The sequence below is a fragment of the Eleutherodactylus coqui genome, chromosome 4 (genome assembly GCF_035609145.1).
Source record: "Eleutherodactylus coqui strain aEleCoq1 chromosome 4, aEleCoq1.hap1, whole genome shotgun sequence".
Classification (NCBI taxonomy): domain Eukaryota; kingdom Metazoa; phylum Chordata; class Amphibia; order Anura; family Eleutherodactylidae; genus Eleutherodactylus; species Eleutherodactylus coqui.
Genome location: NC_089840.1, coordinates 253,760,151 through 253,778,931, shown reverse-complemented (window position 1 = coordinate 253,778,931; position 18,781 = coordinate 253,760,151). Strand labels below are relative to the sequence as shown.

The 18,781-nt window shown below is 46.5% G+C and overlaps 1 protein-coding gene across 3 annotated transcripts in view; it reads right to left on the bottom strand.

Annotated features, from left to right (window-relative positions):
* R3HCC1L (R3H domain and coiled-coil containing 1 like) overlaps positions 1-15,928 on the bottom strand; it is a 60,094-nt gene extending 44,166 nt beyond the window's left edge. For all 3 annotated transcript variants that reach the window (XM_066601106.1, XM_066601104.1, XM_066601105.1), the window contains exons 1-3: positions 15,896-15,928; positions 14,133-14,210; positions 292-2,588 (exon numbers count right to left, since the gene is read on the bottom strand). In XM_066601106.1, coding sequence (XP_066457203.1) covers positions 292-2,553 — 2,262 coding nt within the window. In that variant the 5' untranslated portion in view covers positions 2,554-2,588; positions 14,133-14,210; positions 15,896-15,928. The remainder of the gene's footprint in view (positions 1-291; positions 2,589-14,132; positions 14,211-15,895) is intronic.
* Between the last annotated feature and the right edge of the window lie 2,853 nt (positions 15,929-18,781).

The window sequence follows — 18,781 nt, the reverse complement described above, 5'->3', positions numbered from 1 at the left end:
GTTCACAAGATGCACTGGCCGCACGTGGATGAACCCAAACTCGCATACATTGGAGGGGTTTTTCAATTAGCTTGCTAATCGTCTGGCGGAATTTTGCCAGTAATTCCGCAGCTTTATCTGCAAAACCCTTTGAAAAACATGATTGTTCATGGCCGGATGATTTTGCAGGTACAACTGAGGTAATGCCACTACGTGAGAGTATGGCTTCGTCCACATGGGGCATCCACAGCTTGTGAACATAACATTACCGCAAGTCTATTGAAAGAACTTGAAGGTCAATCAGAATTTTACCTCTTGCATAGGACTGACACTCTCGCCGTCATCAGTAAAGAGAGAATCCCAGCTCTCTTCATCAGTAGCATTTGCTACGAATGGAGATCCTTTCTCAGTACTTTCTGAGGATCTGATACAAGGGTTCGTCACAGGGTCTGCAACCCCTTCCAGTACACATTTCGTTCCAGTCAATGAATTATGTTCCTTCAGGTCATGTGAACAGTCCAAGACCGACCCTCGATTAGGGCAGACACCCGCATCGGAATTATGTTCCTTCAAGTCATCTGAACAGTCCAAGCCCGTCCCTCGATTAGGGCAGACAACCGCATCGGAATTATGTTCCTTCAAGTCATCTGAACAGTCCAAGCCTGTCCCTCGAGTAATGCACACACCCGGATTAGACTTATGTTCCTTCAGGTCGTGTGAACAGTCCAAGCCCGTCCCTCGAGTAGGGCACACACCCGGATCAGAATTATGTTCCTTCAGGTCATGTGAACAGTCCAAGACCGACCCTCGATTAGGGCAGACACCCGGATCAGAATTATGTTCCTTCAGGTCGTGTGAACAGTCCAACCCCGTCCCTCGAGTAGGGCACACACCCGGATCAGAATTATGTTCCTTCAGGTCGTGTGAACAGTCCAAGCCCGTCCCTCGAGTAGGGCACACACCCGGATCAGAATTATGTTCCTTCAGGTCATCTGAACAGTCCAAACCCGTCCCGCGATTAGGGCACACACCTGGATTGGCATGAACCACCTTCGGACAAGGCCCTGCTTGCTTTGAAGGTTCATCTGCTTCCCCCTCTGTTGGCATAGAGTCCACACCTTCCATAGCAGTGGGCACCGTCTCTCCAACATCTAGGCCCGCCAATGCAGGTCCAATGACCTCTATGTCCACTGTAGGGGACTCTATATTGGCCACATTTATGGATGCAAGTCCAGGTTCTGCCTCCGCAGGTAGCTCTGCTATTATTACATCAGCCTCAATATCTAAACCCCCCATTGTCTGCACCTCTTCAGTACTCTGCTGATGTAAACTGGGTTCTCCCATCTCTATGCTGCACTGACCCTCCAATCCAACAGAACCTAAACAATTGCATATTTCATCCGTCTCGACCTTATGTTCCCCATCAGTCTCGCTAACACCTTGAGGTCTAATTTGAGCAGTATTGCCGTTGACTGCCGATATAGCAGCATGTATCCTATCTGATCCAGCTCTGGTACTCTCAGTCGGGCATGCTATTAAATCAGCCCGGTGTTCATCTTCAGCTCCACTGTGGAGTTCAATGGTGCAGACAATGGCTCCGTTATCCTCCTCTAAGAAATGTTCTGCTATAACAGGAGAGGGATCTAATTTTCTTTCTGTTATATTTTCTTGCTTTTCATACAAGAGTGCATTACCCATGCTATCTGTATTGCTTTCTAAGACTGTAAGCAGTCCAGATGGGTCTTTAGTAGTGTCACTTACAAAGATTACTTCGGCACTATCTGCGCTGGGAAATAAGACCGCACTTTGTTGTACAGTCGTGCTGTCTATATTCTCTACTTTGCATTCCCAGCTGTTATCTACAGTGCTAGATGGTAAACCTAAATCGGCCTGATTACATACACATGTGGAGTTTCCTCTGAACTGCTCTGTGCTGCTTGATAACCTCGCTAAGCCTGAAGGAATCGGGTCTTTGTTTCTTCTTAAAGAGTCTGTGACGTTTTCCGACTTGCTACATCGGCACTTTCCCTTGGCTTGTTCTTTTCTTCGGGCCGTATCCCATTCTGCGCAAGACTCGAGGGACTTTCTTCTTTTAAAGTGTTGCCGTTTTCCATGACGATGGTGGTCAGAAGCGGGCTGGGCATGAAAGGGTTCAGTGTTTTTTGATGAGAAACCATGGTGAACCGAGGAAGTCAAATGGCTTTCCAACAAGCCCGGCGACGGTGTCTTCTCATTAATGCTTAGGTTATTAAAATTATCACATAATGAATCATTTTTGGCCTTTTTCATCCCGATGTAATCCGTTCTCTGGTCTTTCTGGTCAGACGGCATCTTTGAAACGGGCGATCTTGAGAACCTCCCATCATCTTGGGAGTCTCCTTGCTCCCAGCCTGTTGGTTCCGAGCTCCCTGTGGGGTTGTTGTGTCTGTACCGGTTTGGGGTCTTGTTAGAAGATAAACCCGTTTGTTCGGTGGGATTTTCGCTGCTGCTTTCACCTTCTGCTGTAGATCGTCGGCCTTTTGGGACGTACAACGCCTTATCAGGTCTTCGAGGACGAGGCCGGTATTGATTCATTTTATCCTGCGAGTCCCAAGAAGATGATGATGTAGCTGTTGTGAAGGAAAAATCAAAAAGTATAAAATTAGGCATTTTGACCCGTCTATGGCCTCACCTAGATATCACGCCCTCTTCCGTGGCCAATTAGAACTAGTTCCCCTCTCGGCTCACAAATCTCCAGCAGCGGTACGAGTTTTCAACCAGAGGCCGCCCTGTTAAGCGCTACATAGTAACTCCTCCTGCCGGTCTTCTGCAAATCGTTCACTCGAGGCGAAGGAGTCGCTATGTAGCGCAGATCAGAGCAACTTCCTTCTTCATTGCTGCAGCCGGACTACTGCTGCCAGAAATTTGTGAGCAGAGGGGTAAGCTAGATCTATATGTGAATGACAGGGAGGGTTGCCACCCGGCCAGCTATTTTTTACCACCCATTAACATGGCCGGTAAAAGCCAAGTACAGGCTGTGCGAGTTATTGCAGCTCAGCTGCATCCCATTCAAAGGAGCCAGGCTGCAATACCAAATACAACCACAGACAGGTGCGCCGCTCTTTTTACAAGAACCCAGCCACGTTTTACTAATCTTATACAAACTGACTAAATAAAACACTTTACCAGAGCAAGCGCTTCTAATCCAATTGGAATTGCACAGAAATGCAAACCTGACACCCCCTTTAATTGACAATTATGACAATTTAAGATTGCAAGCGGCATTTTCTAAATCTCTATACTCCTCCTCCTCGTGAGCATAACCATCCACTTCACTCCCCAAGACTCCTCTCGTGCTGCAGCAGTTCTCTGGAATGCACTATCTGGACAATCATATTAATCCCCAACATCCACAGTATTAAGCGTGTTTCTAAAGACTTGTCTTTTCAGACAAGCCTATCACATTTCATGAACTTTTTCACCGTTATTTCTTATAACTACATCTCTTCATTTAAAGGGGTTACACCAAAATAGACTTATCACCTCTCCATAAGACAGCGGTGTGACCCCTAGCAATTCCAAGAAGGAGGGACCCTGTGTCCCCCTCTTATCATTTCACCTGCAGTGAAGTGGAGACGGAATGAAGCAGCGGTTGCACATGTATGGCGCCCCTCACACTCATTTCAATGGTGATGACGTAAATGGCCAAATACAAGCGTCCAACTATCTCTGGCAGTCCTATTGAAGAGGAATAGAGTGGTACTGCACAAGTGAGACCGTTGCTCCATTCAATCTCTTCCTCAATGCAGGGACATGCAGTAAGCCCACAAGCGAGAAGTGGGGAGACATGGGACCATTTTTTCTCAATGTCGGAAACTCCTTTAATATAAGCGATGGCTGGATCCCCGTACAGAACAAGCACCTCTACCTCTTAAGTCACCCCTAGTTCCCCGTAGATTGTAAGCTCCTGTCGAATCACTTTCTTTATATATGTACCTCCTAAACGTAAAGCGATACCGAATTTAAAGAGTATTAACAACACATATGATGTGAATGAGCATTTCCTAATTAATCATTCCCATCAAGCCTCATCTACCTGCATACAGGTATCGCTTCTAACCTTGGCTTTATATCTGGAGTAACGTACACAGAAGCCGATACGAAAACAGAAAAGCAAACATCTTGCTTTTAGCACAAGGAAGCCGTTACCATCTGTCAGGGGAGCCGCTATCCTCTGATGTGCCGTACAGAGAAAGAGCAATAAAGCTGCATTCTGGAGAACATAAACCGCCGTACTAAATAAAGCGGGCACCGTTATGTACCCTGCGCTACAGAAGAAGAGTAACCCAACTGATATGGCGCATAGTAAAGCGCACATAGACAATAAGAGTAATGAGGCTAAGCGAGGAGAAGAGGCAACGTCACCAACCAGAGGCTCCTTCACCTCACGGAGGCCGACTCAATAAAGACCTTCATATATTCCTTCTCATATCAGCAGTGGTAATAAAGAGTATTCGCACCCCAAGGACGACTACAGGTTTTACTGCACAACAATGGATTTAATTAGACATTTATGACACCGATGAACAGGAAGGTTTATGTCTACTTCTGAATATCAGTATGCAGGAGGCACCAGCTAAAGGAAAAGTAGAAGGGTGCTTTTACACGCCCAACAGTCATCCTAAATACTAGCGCTCTTGTGCTTTCACACGGGAGGGATAATCGATCACAGAATGGCGGTGGAGCACGTCGGGGACTCTTCCCTGCTCTCCATTCAGAGTGAACAGGCAGTTGCTCATAGATGAACCACTGCCTGTTTACACGGGCCGATAGTAACTTGAGGAGCTAAAAATCAAGAGACTACAATAACTGTAGTCGCTCAATTGCCTTGTCGGGTCTGGCTACACAAGAGGACAGTTGCCTGTAATCGCTCGCTTATTTTGTTAATTTATGTTGCTTCTACATGTGAATGGGGTATATGGTGGAACGTCAGAAGATTCTAAAAACACCCAAGTAGCAGTCGGCCAAATGCTTGTTTAGTTGACAATTATTCCTCCAGGCCTCCCAAGGAAAGACTAGAAGCAATGGGATGAAACTGAAAGGGAGGAGACACAGATTAGATATTGGACAGTGAGGGGGATCAATGAGTGGAACAGGTTGCCACGGGAGGTGGTGAGTTTTCCTTCAATGGAAGTCTTCAAACAAAGGCTGGACAAATATCTGTCTGGGATGACTTAGTGAAACCTGCATTGAGCAGAGGGTTGGACCAGATGACCCTGGAGGTCCCTTCCAACTCTACTATTCTATGATACTATGATCTATGATTCCCCGTAGACTTGCCCGCTAGGCTCGGCAGAGTAGGCGCATCTTAATGTGAAGTGGGGAATAAGCAGCTTTCAGGCACGCTTGTGTACAGTCAGGCATGATGAAACCCAACATGTCCGATTCTTTCTGCCTCTGACATCTGCTTCAGGGGAGAGTCTTAACAAACACATACATGTTTTCGCGTATGGGTATCTTTACAAACCCAGATAGAATACCGAACGTGTAAGGCTGGGTTCACACGGAATGGATTTGCTGCGAAATTTCTGTACGGATTGTCTGCAACTGGCTCCTAATCCTGGGATTAGCCAGCAAAGTGGACGAGATTTTGCAAAAATTTCGTCCACATGCTGCAGCCAATCTGTTGCGGACAAACAGAGCGGTAACTGCCATGCAGCGTGGAAATGAAATACGCAGCATGTCAAATTTTTTTTTTTCCGCAGCGGCCTCTCTCCTCTCTATGGGGAGAGATGACCCTAGCGGTAATCCAGGCGGCAAAGGCGCTCCAAACCTCGCTGCTGCGGTTTTCCAGCGGAATTCCTGCTGGTTTTCGGTGAGTCCAATCCGCGAGAATCCCGCAGCAAGTCCGTCCCGTGTGAACCCAGACTAAACGTGATGTTATGGTGCGTTTAGACGGAACGATTATTGTTTCAAAAATCATTGAAACAAACAAAAGTGAACGATAATTCTTCAGTTTAAAGGCGAGCCACCGACCAATGAGAATCGTTCGTTTTTTGTTCAGTTGGTATAAAAATCGGCGGCTCGTTCACTTCTCCCCGCTCGGTGTTGTATATAGGACTGTGAAAAGCGGAATGAGAACTGAACAATTCTCAACGATGATCTGTCTAAGCAAGCTGCACAGGCGTGAATAAGCCGATAATGACGTCACCAGCTCGTTCGCTTGGGTAAACGAGAATCGTGCATGCAAAATAATTTTTCCATGGAGGGCTATTGTTGCAAAACCCGGAGGCGGACGCCAGACCCGGATTCCGCGGCAAAAATTCGCCCGTGTGCACCCGGCCCTTTTCAGTCGGAGAACCGTTTAATTCAGTTTCTGAAACGTAAAGTCTGAAAGCAGCTTGTGGCAGTAGTGGCGGAGGCCTGTGGTAGGAGTATATAAAACATATGGCTGCTTGTCTATGGAGAGCGCAGCCGACATCCCAGTAATTATCCCGTCCCATGACTGGGACACAGTACCAACTGCTATCTGCAGAAAATAATCTGTGTGTAATGGATTCTACCTATGTAATTAGCAGAGTTCTAATGAGGCTACACAAGTCAGCGCCGACATCGATCTCCCACTCCAGGCCTCGAGAATGCAAATTCCACCGACAACATTAGCAGCCATAGTAGCTGTCACATATTAATTAATTATACCAGTCATACACAGAGGATACACGCAGAATTACAAGCGCCTCCCGCCAGAAGTAGGAACCTCATTGCAATTAAAGGAAGAAAATAACTTTGCATTTCCAACAGCACTTAACCCTTTCCGTGATACTGAATCATAAAGCGCTTTCATTTTTTTAATATATTTAGAACTGGAGGGGATTTTTTATTTTGCAAGGACTTATTCACATGGGTGATTTTCACGGCTGTGTGTCGTTCATATTTCAATGGACTGTACACGGACAAAACACGGATCCATTATAGTCAATGGGGTTGTACGGGCATGTGCTTTGTTACGGAATGTAAAAAAAAAAAAAAAAATTAAATTGCAGCGTGATCCTGGCATAAACTCTTTTCCATTTGGCATCCGTGTTGGATACCTTTTATAGGTAGATGGCTCCATTAAAAACAGTAAAACAAATGTTAGCAGATCCTTGGGAAGGGCTCAATAGGTAAATGGCAGACGTGGGGGCCAATGTTAGACTACTACTGCACCCATAGGCTTTACAGTCCTCTCCCTCTGTAAAATGACTTAACTGCTGCGGTCTCTATTGATGGTGGCATCCTATTGGTTAAAAGTATGAAATGTGCACAGATCTTGGCCCATGTCATCCGTGTGACGAACCAATATATCCTTTTGCCTTAAAGGGGTTGTGAAGGTTGTAGGCCTAAAAAGACTCCATAATGTCTCTCTCTTGCTTGCATATTATAATACTTAGATACACACATATATAGATTTGTATGGTTTTCAACTTTCACCTAGATATATGCTAAACATCACATTGAGTATCCAGATGGAAATATTAATTGGGCCAAAACAGCGTACCACAAAGTTTTCTGTCTTGTTATCTTATCTTAGTATGTTTTGGCAAGAAACATCTTAAAAGGGAAACCTGTAAACAGAAAAGACTGAAAAAAAAAAAAAAAACAACAACAAAAAAAAAAAACACCTCACCTAATCCCATTATTGTTCTCCCTCAGCTGTTTACCTGCCGCGTGCAGAGTCAGCTCCAGCGGCTCCTGCGCGCTCTCGCTGTCCTGGCCGCGTCTCACCTCTGCGGTCCACGGAGAGTTGACGGCGAGTGCACATGCACACCGGGAAGGGAGACGCATGCGCACTCGCCGTTGACTCTCCGCGGACGGCAGAAGTTAGATGTGGCCAGGCCAATCAGTACTTGCCGCCTGGCATGGTTGGAGCAGGGGCGGAAGCTGGCACTTTGCCAGCTTCTGCCCTGCGATTGCAGAGCTGCCGGAGATAAAGAGGAGGAGCAGCAGCCTCCCGGGGACCGGCCCCAACGGCACAGGTGAGTCATTTTTTTCGTTTTTCCTGACAGAACCCCTTTAATGAGATGGTCAGGAAGTATCTCAAGGACTAACATCTGCAGAGAGGAAGACAACTGATAAGAAACTGCTATGTATTAAGAAATTGCTATGTATGTATATTAATTATGTTTGGTGTAAAGATACTCGCTTTGTAAAATCCTATAAAATTCAGCACAAAGAGTACATAAAGTAGAATGCTTTGCACATAGCATTGTCTGTGTGTCTGCATCCTCCTGACTGGTCAGTATCCATTTAATTTGGAGCCCGACAGCATATGAAGGAAACCGTTGAATTTCCCTAACAGGGTTGTCCAGTTACTTTTCAACCTCTCGCCATTCTTAATATGAGACAAGCTAATGATAAATATATATTCCATTTCAATAACTTATTATTCTTGTGGCCTGGCGCCCAATGACGTGATCCTGATCGCCTAGTTGAGCTACCTTCTGCTGATGCACCGTTAGTTTCTGAGAACATGGCTTCCGGCCATTACGCAGAATGGCACATCAAAAGGGAGGACAGGATGTCCCCCTTGTCTGTTCCGGCCACTGAGCCTGGGGTAGATGCCTTCTGGCCATTACTCAGAATGGTGCATCACAAGTGAGGAGGGCGGGATGTTCCCCATGTCTGTTCCAGTCACCGAATCTGGGGTAGATGGCTGCCTACCATGACTCAGAACAATGCATCACAAGAAGGCAGGCTGTATGTCGCCCTGATCTGTCCGACTAATGCATGCGTGTCAGCAGACTAAAAGGGGGTTTCCAGGCAAATACTATTGATTACCTATTCCAGGATAAAGTCATCCATAGTTGATTGCCGGGAATCTGACGCTCAGGATCCTCGGTGATTAGCAGATCGTCTGGCCTACTGTCATCATCTGGGTAGAAGCAGGACGTCTCAGAGGGGATTTCACTCCCATTGATTTCAACAGGCGTGAAGCCACCTCTCCGACTTCCTACTCCAACCCTGATGATGACATCTGGCCTGACTGCACAGACAACAGGCGGAAGATCAGCTGAATTACATGTCAGAAACCTGTGGCTCATCTGATGGAGTCCTATCCATTATAAAAATATAAAATAATAAAGCGCGGTTGGGTTGTGATTTTGCTGTAACTCTTATGTTCCGCTCTTTCCTTGCTTTATGGCAGTCAGGGCCCTTTTACAGCTTATGTTTTTTTTTAAACAGAAAACAAACTCACACATCGGGGGGTACTTGGCAGTTTTCAGGTGGATGACGGCAGGGGTCCTCATTAACAGCCATACAGGTATCAATGATCTTAGATGTCTTATTACTAGAAGCTCTTTAGCGATAACTTGAGAAACACTTTAAAAAGGCCTCCTTGCTGATCCTATAGTCACACATCGTGGATTTGCTGCATATTCTTCATAGTAGAAAATCAGCAACATATGCCAATTAGTGCAGATCTCTCCTGCTAATTTAAAGAGGTGAAATTCACACTGCAAATCCGCTGCTATAATAGATATATAGTGGGTTTAACCCCTTAAGGACCAAGCACTGTATATTTACCGCTTCTGCCTTCTCCTTTCTATGCTACATAGCACCCAAGGAGTGCTATGTACTAAAGAGTGAAAGTATTAGGCCTCATGTCCACTGGTAAAATGTAATTTAAAATCCGCAGCGTGATCCACGCCCCATAGGGATGCATTGAACACCCGCAGGTAATTAAACACCTCCGGATGTCATTTTCCCTTCAGGCGCTGATTGCGTCTGCGGGAAAACACCCGCGGCATGCTCCATTTTAGTGCGGGTCTCCCGCTGGGACGGCTCCCACAGGCTTCTATTGAAGCCTACGGAAGCCGTCCAGATCCGCGGAACACCCGTACCTGAATTTCTGCTCTCCGGCGCAGTAGCGCGGGAGAGGAGTTAAAAAAAAAAAAAAAAAAAATATGGAGTGCCCGGCGCATGCGCTCAGCATGCTGCCGGCGTGTCGAGCACATCTGCCGGGTCAAAGAAAGAAGATCTGGCCGCGATGGAGGGAAGAGCCGCAGCGTCTGGACAGGTGAGTTTAATCTTATTTTTAGCCTCATGTCCCCGGGAAAGGAGGGACCCGCTGCGGGATTCTGCTCCGCGGCGGGCCTGATTTTCCCCGTGGACATGAGGCCTTACTTCCACTATGTGACCCGGTGATCCTGTGACTACCGTAACCTAGCAGACACTGATCAGCTCTGTCAGTGACTACTGCTAGTAAAGGGGGATGTTTTCCCCCTGTAACTGGGGCTCCTATGGATGCTCCACCTATAGTGAAAAAGTGTCAAATTAAAATAAAAAAAATAAAAAAATACAATATGTATGTTTCCCAGAGGTCTTATGTGACGTCATGGGGAAGATAGATGGTAAAACAAAAAAAAAAAAAGTTACAAAAATAAAGTTTCAAATTACAGAATAAAATATATAAAGAAGGAAATGACCCAAAACAGTCACCGTATGCGCCCTGTATTCCAAAATCAAGATGTCTGAAAAAATTTTTTAAAAAATTTAAAAAAATGGAACTCATTCCTGTATTTTATTTTGGTGTAAATATACTACGTTTAAAAATAAACTATAAATTGAAAAAGAAAAAAAAATAAATTTTTTTTTAGCTTTTAAAGCTAAAAAGAATTTAAAAAAAAGATAAGAAAGTCAGCAAAAAAAAAAAAAGCCCTGCGTATCATGGGAAAAAAAAACTACTGCAAAAATTATTTTGGCAGCTGAAGAAAAAAATCCCCCACATCGGTAAAATCCCTAAACCCCGAACCGGATGTTGATTTTCACAGCATGGATGAGATTTTCTATGTGAAAAGTCCACAAGTCCTCCCCACGTGGACCCTGAAGATGCGTTCACTCGCAGTGGATCTACTGTGGACTTTATACAGCCAAAAAAAATCAGTAGTAAATATGCGCCATTCACTGCGGATCCGCAGCAGATTTTACCCCTTTATTTGAATTGAACTGAAACGATCTAATATACTGAGAATTTGCGTCAAAACCTGGGCCAGAATCCCCAGCATATGAATCTGCAGCAAACTTCACTTTCAACTGAAGGGATGACCCTCGCTTCGGATCTGGATCAATCTCTGCACCCAATGGTTTGGATTTAGATGCAAATTGTACCACTATGGAGAATCCGCACAGAATCCGTTAGGCGTGAACGCGCCCTTAGGGAAAATTCACACGGGGCGCAATTTTACATCACAGACACATCTACTACAAAACCTGCATGTCTTGGGGTCCGTTCATATGAAGCGATCCGCTGCAGTAAAAGAACACCAAGTTTTCTTTTTTTTAACTCTTTACAGAAAGTTTCAAGTTTAACCCCTTCCTGCAAATGGGCATACCATCACATCCTAACGGTGGTCTTCTTAAAGCAGCAGGACAGCACTAGGCCAAGGGCTGTGCCCATGCCATCCACAGTGGGCATCAGCTATAACAGCCGGGATGAGAGTCAACTCTGATCCTGACGGTTTAACCCATTAGATACCACAATCGAAACTGACCGCAACACCTAACTGTAAGGAGCCTGAGCTGGTAGTGTACACAGGCCCCAAGGTCTTCCTTCTACTAGAACCTATTGAGCCCTACCTGAAGCAGGTCAGTGGCTAATAAGCTGCCCCTCAGTTTGAAAGGTTGAGACTCTTTAGGGGATGAATGATTGTAAATTTCTATAATGGAGATTCGCTGCTAACAGCCATGATTTTTTTCTGCTGCATAAAAGCCGCCATCGCCTGTCCGTCGTGTGATCGGCGCCACCTTCAGACGGCCCAAGGATTTGTCTGTGGCATAAAATTGTGCCAGTTCTGGATCCACCCAGGTGGTAGCACTGATTGATCAGCGTGCGGCATCCCTCCACCGGCGAGCTTAGCTATATACCTGCACAATGATTAAAGTGACCCTCCGCTCCTGGACAAACAAAGATGCCGGCACCAGCCCCCTAACTACCCTATGTATACCCTATATTAGTATACTAATACATGGTATGCATCAGTAGTCAGAGAAGCGGTGCCGCCATCTTTGTATGCCCAGGACCAAAGGGCCACTTTAAAGGGGCTCACAGGTAATGAAGTGCATGTAATACAAACCAATCATTCTGTGGCATTTACCTGATGGTTATCTCTAAGCTATGCCATCACTTTATGATCCGAGGGGGTCCGGTTTAGTGTCATGTAAAGTTTTGATGCACACTAGCGCTCCTGGCCGCCAAACTGCACAGGGGAAAACCGTAAAGGTGCCATAATGCTGCGCCAACTGTGCGGCCGCATCATTCTCAGGATCCGCGGGGGTCTCAGAAGTCAGACTCCCCCCCGATCCTAAACTGATATCCTAGCGATGTACCAGAATCAAAAGTTATCGCCTATCCAGAGGACAGTGGGGGTCTGACTGCTGGAGTCATTACTGTTAACGGGGTTCCCGACAGCCCCGACATGAATGAAGCGGCGGTCACTCTGGCACGCCACCGCTGCAGTCATTTCTGTAAGAGGGCTGCAGTCTGCAGAACATTTGTACTGTACTTGGCAATCTTTCGGTGCCGTCATTGACCTGAATGAGTGGCGATGCGCATGTGCGACTACAACTTAATTCATACAGGGAACTTCAAGACCCCCGTTCTCTGGGAGTCCCACCCTAACTGATCATAAAGTTATCCCCTATCTATGGGATTTTGATACACCTTTAGGCCGCTTTTACACAGGTGACAAAAATCGCGCAACTTTCTCACGATGCCACAGCGCTATGAATCCCTTGTATGTGAAGTCCAAGCTTTCACACTAGCGATGTTTTGTAGCCTGCGATGTTGCGGGTAAAAATAAATAAATAGCGGGTTTCTAAATTTTGCCGCAATTTGCGTGGATTTGTAGCCCATGTTTCCCTATGGAACCATCCTTTCTGTTGCAACGCACGAAATCGCAGTTGTCATACGGTGCACCTTTTACAGTAGGAAGTCCTACTGTAAAGGCCCTAAAATAAGCCTAGCTGCTTTTTAAAAAAATAAGAAAAACACATCGCCTAACAGCCGCTGTCCAGTCCGCCACACTTCTCCTCGCAGGTCCCCGCACTTGTTTAAAGTCTTCTGTCATCGCTTCCTAGATTGGAGGTTCAAAATCCCCGCCTCCATGAAGCGCTGGCTGTGATTTGTTCTAGAGGACCACGGCTCAGCCAATCAGAGCCAGCGTTCGAGGAACCAATCACAGCCATTGCATTGAATGGTTGTGACTGGTTCATCGATCACTGGCTTCGATTGCTCCTAGAATACCGTGGCTCAGCCAATCACAACCCCCGCTTCCTGGAGGCGGGGATTTTAAACCTGCAATCCAGGAAGCGCTGACAGAAGACTTCAAACAAGTGCGGGGGAACTGCAAGGAGAAGTGCAGTGGAGCGGACGGCGGCTGTTATGTGATATATTGTGTTTTTTTAATGCATATAGGGCTTATTTTACAGGTAGGGCTTATAATTCAAGCCCTCACAAGAATCCGGGCAAAAGAGCACTACAAAGTCGTGCGACTTTGTCGTGACACAAAATTGCTATGAGAAAACGCAGCGTTACCGCACAGAACACACGATATGGCTGTGATTTCCTTTCAGCGATATCACTGTCACCCGTGTGAACGAGGCCTGTAAGTTCGGGTCAAAAGATTTGTAGTGGTTGTGTGTGGGAGGAGGGTGGAGATGTTCCACCCAGAATACAAACAGTTAAAAAAAGGCACATAATAAGACCGTGTGAGCGAGGCCTGAGTGTATCAACAGCACCTTCATCAGCTGGACGAGAAGTAGAAACAAGTACATTTCCATTCACTGACAGCAAGCGAACATCTTGAAAGAACAAACTTTTTTGAAAGTTAGCAAACTCTACAGCGCAATACCCCCGTTACACCGCAGCTCCAACATGACTGCCACGAGTCTAAGAACATAAAAGTAATAATTTGGGTTAAAAGCACAAATAAAACTACAATTATGGCATTTCAGCCACCTAACAATTACAAGTTCTAATCACCACCTGCAGCCGATTACGGGAAAGAATCCGGAAGGAAGCGACCGGCAGGAGCACAAACTGTCACATCGCAGAGTATCCGCTCGTGGAACCAACCGGTAATTATATTATTACAGCACAAATATGTCGCCCCATAAAGGTTATTTATGTCACTGACCTCACAGGCAGACGCTCCGCGCCTTCGCCAACGTTACGATTTCACCGTTTTATTCACCATCCACGTGGACGAGCCGCACTGCGAATGGAAGAACAAGAAAATAAGTAACAGTAGTATGAAAGGTGTAGTGTAGACAGAAGGACATCGGCGCAGAACATGTGACCCGTACCGCTAGCCACAAAGCTCACACAACAGTAGCCAATCGGGGAAATGTGTGTAAAATGGTAAGCTGTACAACTTACCTGCGCAGCGGTTTACATGCGCAATTCTTGCGCAGTGAATAGAATTCTTTGATTCCAATGGGTCCGGTCAAATGTGTGCATTTTTTTTTCACGCGACCTCACATCGCAAATACGTGACATGTTCTATCTAGGTGCGTAAAAACCCACTGAAATCAATACACAAGAATGTGGTTTGGGGTCTCGGAAAACCCCTTTAAAGGGGACCGGTCACCGAGTTCCTGCTGTCCAAGCCGCGAACCAAGAAAGTATGGGACAGGCACGGCCATTGCAGGGTGTAAGTGTTGTGTAATTGCTGATGGGGGACTACAAGTACCATCCATACACATGTTGGAATCTCACCTGAAGTGTCTTTAATTGTTGTGGGACTACAAGTCTCAGCAGCTCATATACCAAACTTCAGCCCCTTACTTGTCTCCAACAGTACTTTTATAGGTAGCTGATGGGGAACTACAAGTACCATCACCGCCAGGTAAACTGTTGATGGGATTCTAACTGTCACTTGGCACCCGCCGTGTCTCTAACTGTTGTGGTACTACAAGTCCCAGCAGCTCATCCACCAACCTTCAGCCCCTTATCTGTCTCCAGCAGCAGATATAGCACTCCGTTCGCTATATATACACAAGTGCTGCGGGAGGCAAATTAAAGGCTGAAGTCTGGTATATGAGCTGCTGGGACTTGTAGTCTTACAGCAGTGACGCAGCAGTTGCCAAGTGACAGTTGAGACCCCAGTATAAGTATAGAAGGGTAGGATGGTACTTATAGTCCTCCATCAGCTATACATAGATATAAAACTGCTTCTGGACATCAACGAGGGTCTGATGTATGACTTGCTGAGACTTGTAGTCCCACAACAGCTAGGGACACAGCAGGTGCCAGCTGACATTTGAGATCCTAGCGATAACAGGGTCGGGTGGTACTTGTAGTCCTCCTTCAGCTATAGATACACATATAACTACTGCTAGAGACAGGTGAGGGGTGGGAGCATGGTGTATGAGCTGCTGGGACTTGTAGTGCCACAACCAAACAGATGACAAGTGACAGTTGAAATCCTAGCATAAGTATAGCAGGGTAGGATGGTACTTGTAGTTCCCCATCACCACACATATGTGTTGCTGGAATCAGATGAGGGGCTGAAGTTTGGCGTATGAGCAACTGGGACTTGTAGTCCCACAACACATGCCAACCAAGTGACAGCTGAGATCCCATAACGACTATAGCAGGGGAGGATGGTACTTGTAGTCCTCCAACACTACACATATAAGTACTGCTGGAGACAGACGAGGGGCTGAAGTTTGGTGTATGAGCGACTGGGACTTGTAGTTCCACAGCAGCCACAGCCTACATAACATAAACCAGTGCTACAAAGTACTTCTATACACACTGCAAGCCTCTTGGCAGCTTATATCTTCTAACTGAGACCTCCTAATTCCCAAATGCTGAGACTTGTAGTCCCACACCAGCAGCAGACCCCCTCCAGGTTCCCCGGTCCCAGCGCAGGACAGGCGGACACTCCGTACTCACATCACCGCTTCTCCTCCTTCTGCTCTCCGCAGCTGCTACATTGTATCCAACTGCTTCTGGTCACGTGACGCGCTGCTGTCCTCCAGCTACGGCGCGCCCACAGGGACAAACTTACTCACTATTCCTGTTTGATACTTTACTTCAGAGGGATATTTCTGGCATTCTCAGTCTAGAATTATCTTGTATTAGTAAATAAGGGAACCACCTGTGGATGATAATACTGCAAAGAGTGGTTGTGGGGAGAAAGTTTAGCTGGAGTCCCTCAATGTATAGCACCAGTCAGAGTGCCCACCATGAGAGATGCCAACCAGGCTGTTCCGAGGGATGGGATGGGACAGAGTGCCCGCATGAATAGCATTAGCGTATTGAGTATGAATGAATAGAATGAATTTAAGTATGAATGAATAGGAATGGAAAGAATGCCGCCATAAATGGATGTGGGTAGGATGGCACCAGCCAGGCTACTTCATGAAAAAATAGTTCCACCCGGATTGACCCCAAAATTAATGCCAGCCAGACTTCCCTTGGGTAATAGCACACCCTCTCAGTGGCCATAGTAGTAATAGCACCCCCTTTAGTGGTCCCACTAGTAATAGCGCCCCCTCTCAGTAGCTCCACTGGTAATATTGCCCCCCTTTAGTGGCCCCAGTAGTAATAACACCCCCTCTCAGTGGCCCTAGTGGTAATAGTGCACCCAATCAGTGGCCCCAATTGTCATAGTGCACCCTTAAAGGCCCCAATAGTAAACATGCACCATAATAGGACATGCTGCTTAATATGCATGTCAATAAACAACAGAGGTGTGATTGGCCCAATAGAATCCAATGGACTTTTAGAATCACGTATTACATGTGTGTAAAAATATGTGCGTAATATGCGAGCAGCATACGGCCATGTGAGAGAGCCCATAAAGGGGTATTCCCATGCACAAGATAGGCCATAAAAATCTGATACATGTAGGTCTAACCTCTGGGACCCACACCGATCGGCTTAGGGCCACCACTTCCTAGGGTTGCCACCTTTGTCACCAAAAAAATACCAGCTAAGGTAAAAGGGGGTGTATTTTAGCGCTGTGGCCCCTGTAGTAAAAGCACTCTCAGTGGCCCCAGTAGTGATAATGCCAATTGTCAGTGGCAACAGTGATAATAGTGCCCCCTTCAGTGGCCCTACTGATAATAGTGACCCCCTTAGTGGCCCCAATTATAATAATGTACTCCCTTAGTGGCCCTAATCATAATAGCAACATGTAGATGCATATTTTCTGCATATGTTAAATCCCCATGGCATATATTGGTGCGTAATATGTTTGTAATATGCACCAAAATAGGATATGCTGCGTAATATGCATGTGAAAACACAATGGAGATGTAAGTGGTCCAATAGGATCCAATGGGCTCACCAGTTAACTGTCTGGTATGTGAGCTGACTGTCTGGAAAATGTATCTGTTTGCTTGTCATGTGACCTTGTGATATATATGTGGATGCAAGGTGTGTGCGAGAGAGTTGCTGAGTTGACTTCAGTTCAGTCCTGGCCTGGGCTTGCTAGAGGCGTGCAAGGCAGCTATCTGTGGGTACCTTCCACTCCCAGACACAGAATGGAAGAGGCCGAGAGAATGGTCTACTACCATCAAGAGTCCGCAGCCGGAAGAGAGAGTGAGGAGTTGTCCTGCAGCATGTCTACCACCAACAGTGAGTGTGTACCGGTAGAGATGGAAAGAAAGTAAAGTGTGTTACCAGGACCTACCGATAACTAAGACTGTGGTTTCTCCTGCCTACTCATGAGTTCTTTCTGTCACACCACTTGTCAAGCTGCTGTGAAACTGCTGCCAGATGTAAAGAGTTCTGTTAACCAATGTTTCAGTAAAGCGACCAGTCGCCGGTCCGTTTTGCAGAAGCTGTGTCTTAAAAAGTACCCATGTGTGTGTGGATTTACTCCGCCAACTAGGAATTCCCCCAGGGAAGCTGCGCGAGAAAGGGGTTAATCCACCAGCTAGGAATCCCCCGTGACAGAAGAAATGCTGGCGTCACGTGTGACATCAAGGACTAAGGTAATACATCATTGGGTTCCCCTGTTTGATAACCTGCCCTCGGCCCCTTGGACGTGTCACCGGTTACCCTCCAGGTGAAAGATGGTAGAGCCACCGTGACAAGGCCCAAACTCTACCTCGCTGTCTCCTAGGCTGGGACCCGCTCCTCGGACGCTGCAATAGCACCCCCTCTCAGTGACCCCAGTATTAATAGTGTCACATCTAAGTGTCCCCAGTACTAATTGTGCCCCTTTTAGTGGCCCTGGGAGTAGTAATACCTCTCTTACTGGCCCCAGTAGAAACAGGGTCCCTTCTAAATTTCCTCCTCAGCTCTGAACCTCCAGCTGGGCAGTAAGCACATTGTTAAGCGCTATCACTCACTGTGACGTTCCCGTTGGGAATGAGGATCCCTCAACTCTCATTGATTTCTATGGCAGTTAGGCCACCTGCATACGGGCGGACTTACATTGCGGAATCTGCTGCAGGCGTCCGCCTCCAGCTTCCGCAGCAAATATCTTTCATAGCTTGCTATGGAAAAGTGATTCTTCCAGCACACGAGCAGAAACCAATTGCGGTTTTCGCTCGCGGAGGAAAAATCGCAGCACTCTCCATTTTTGCGCAGATGGCTTCTATTGAAATCAAGGGAAGCCGTCCGATTTGTGGCCCTACAGCAATTGACATTGCGGAAAGGCTGTGGATTCCGTATCATCACTAGGCGATGACGCGGGAAAAGCAGGAGTTTAAAAATAAAATCTGTACTGCACATGTCCGACGGTGAACTGTGTGGACAATCTGCACTACAGATGAAGAAAAGGAAAGGCAGGTACGCACGGACGTAGCTGCTGCCAGGCCCGCGTTC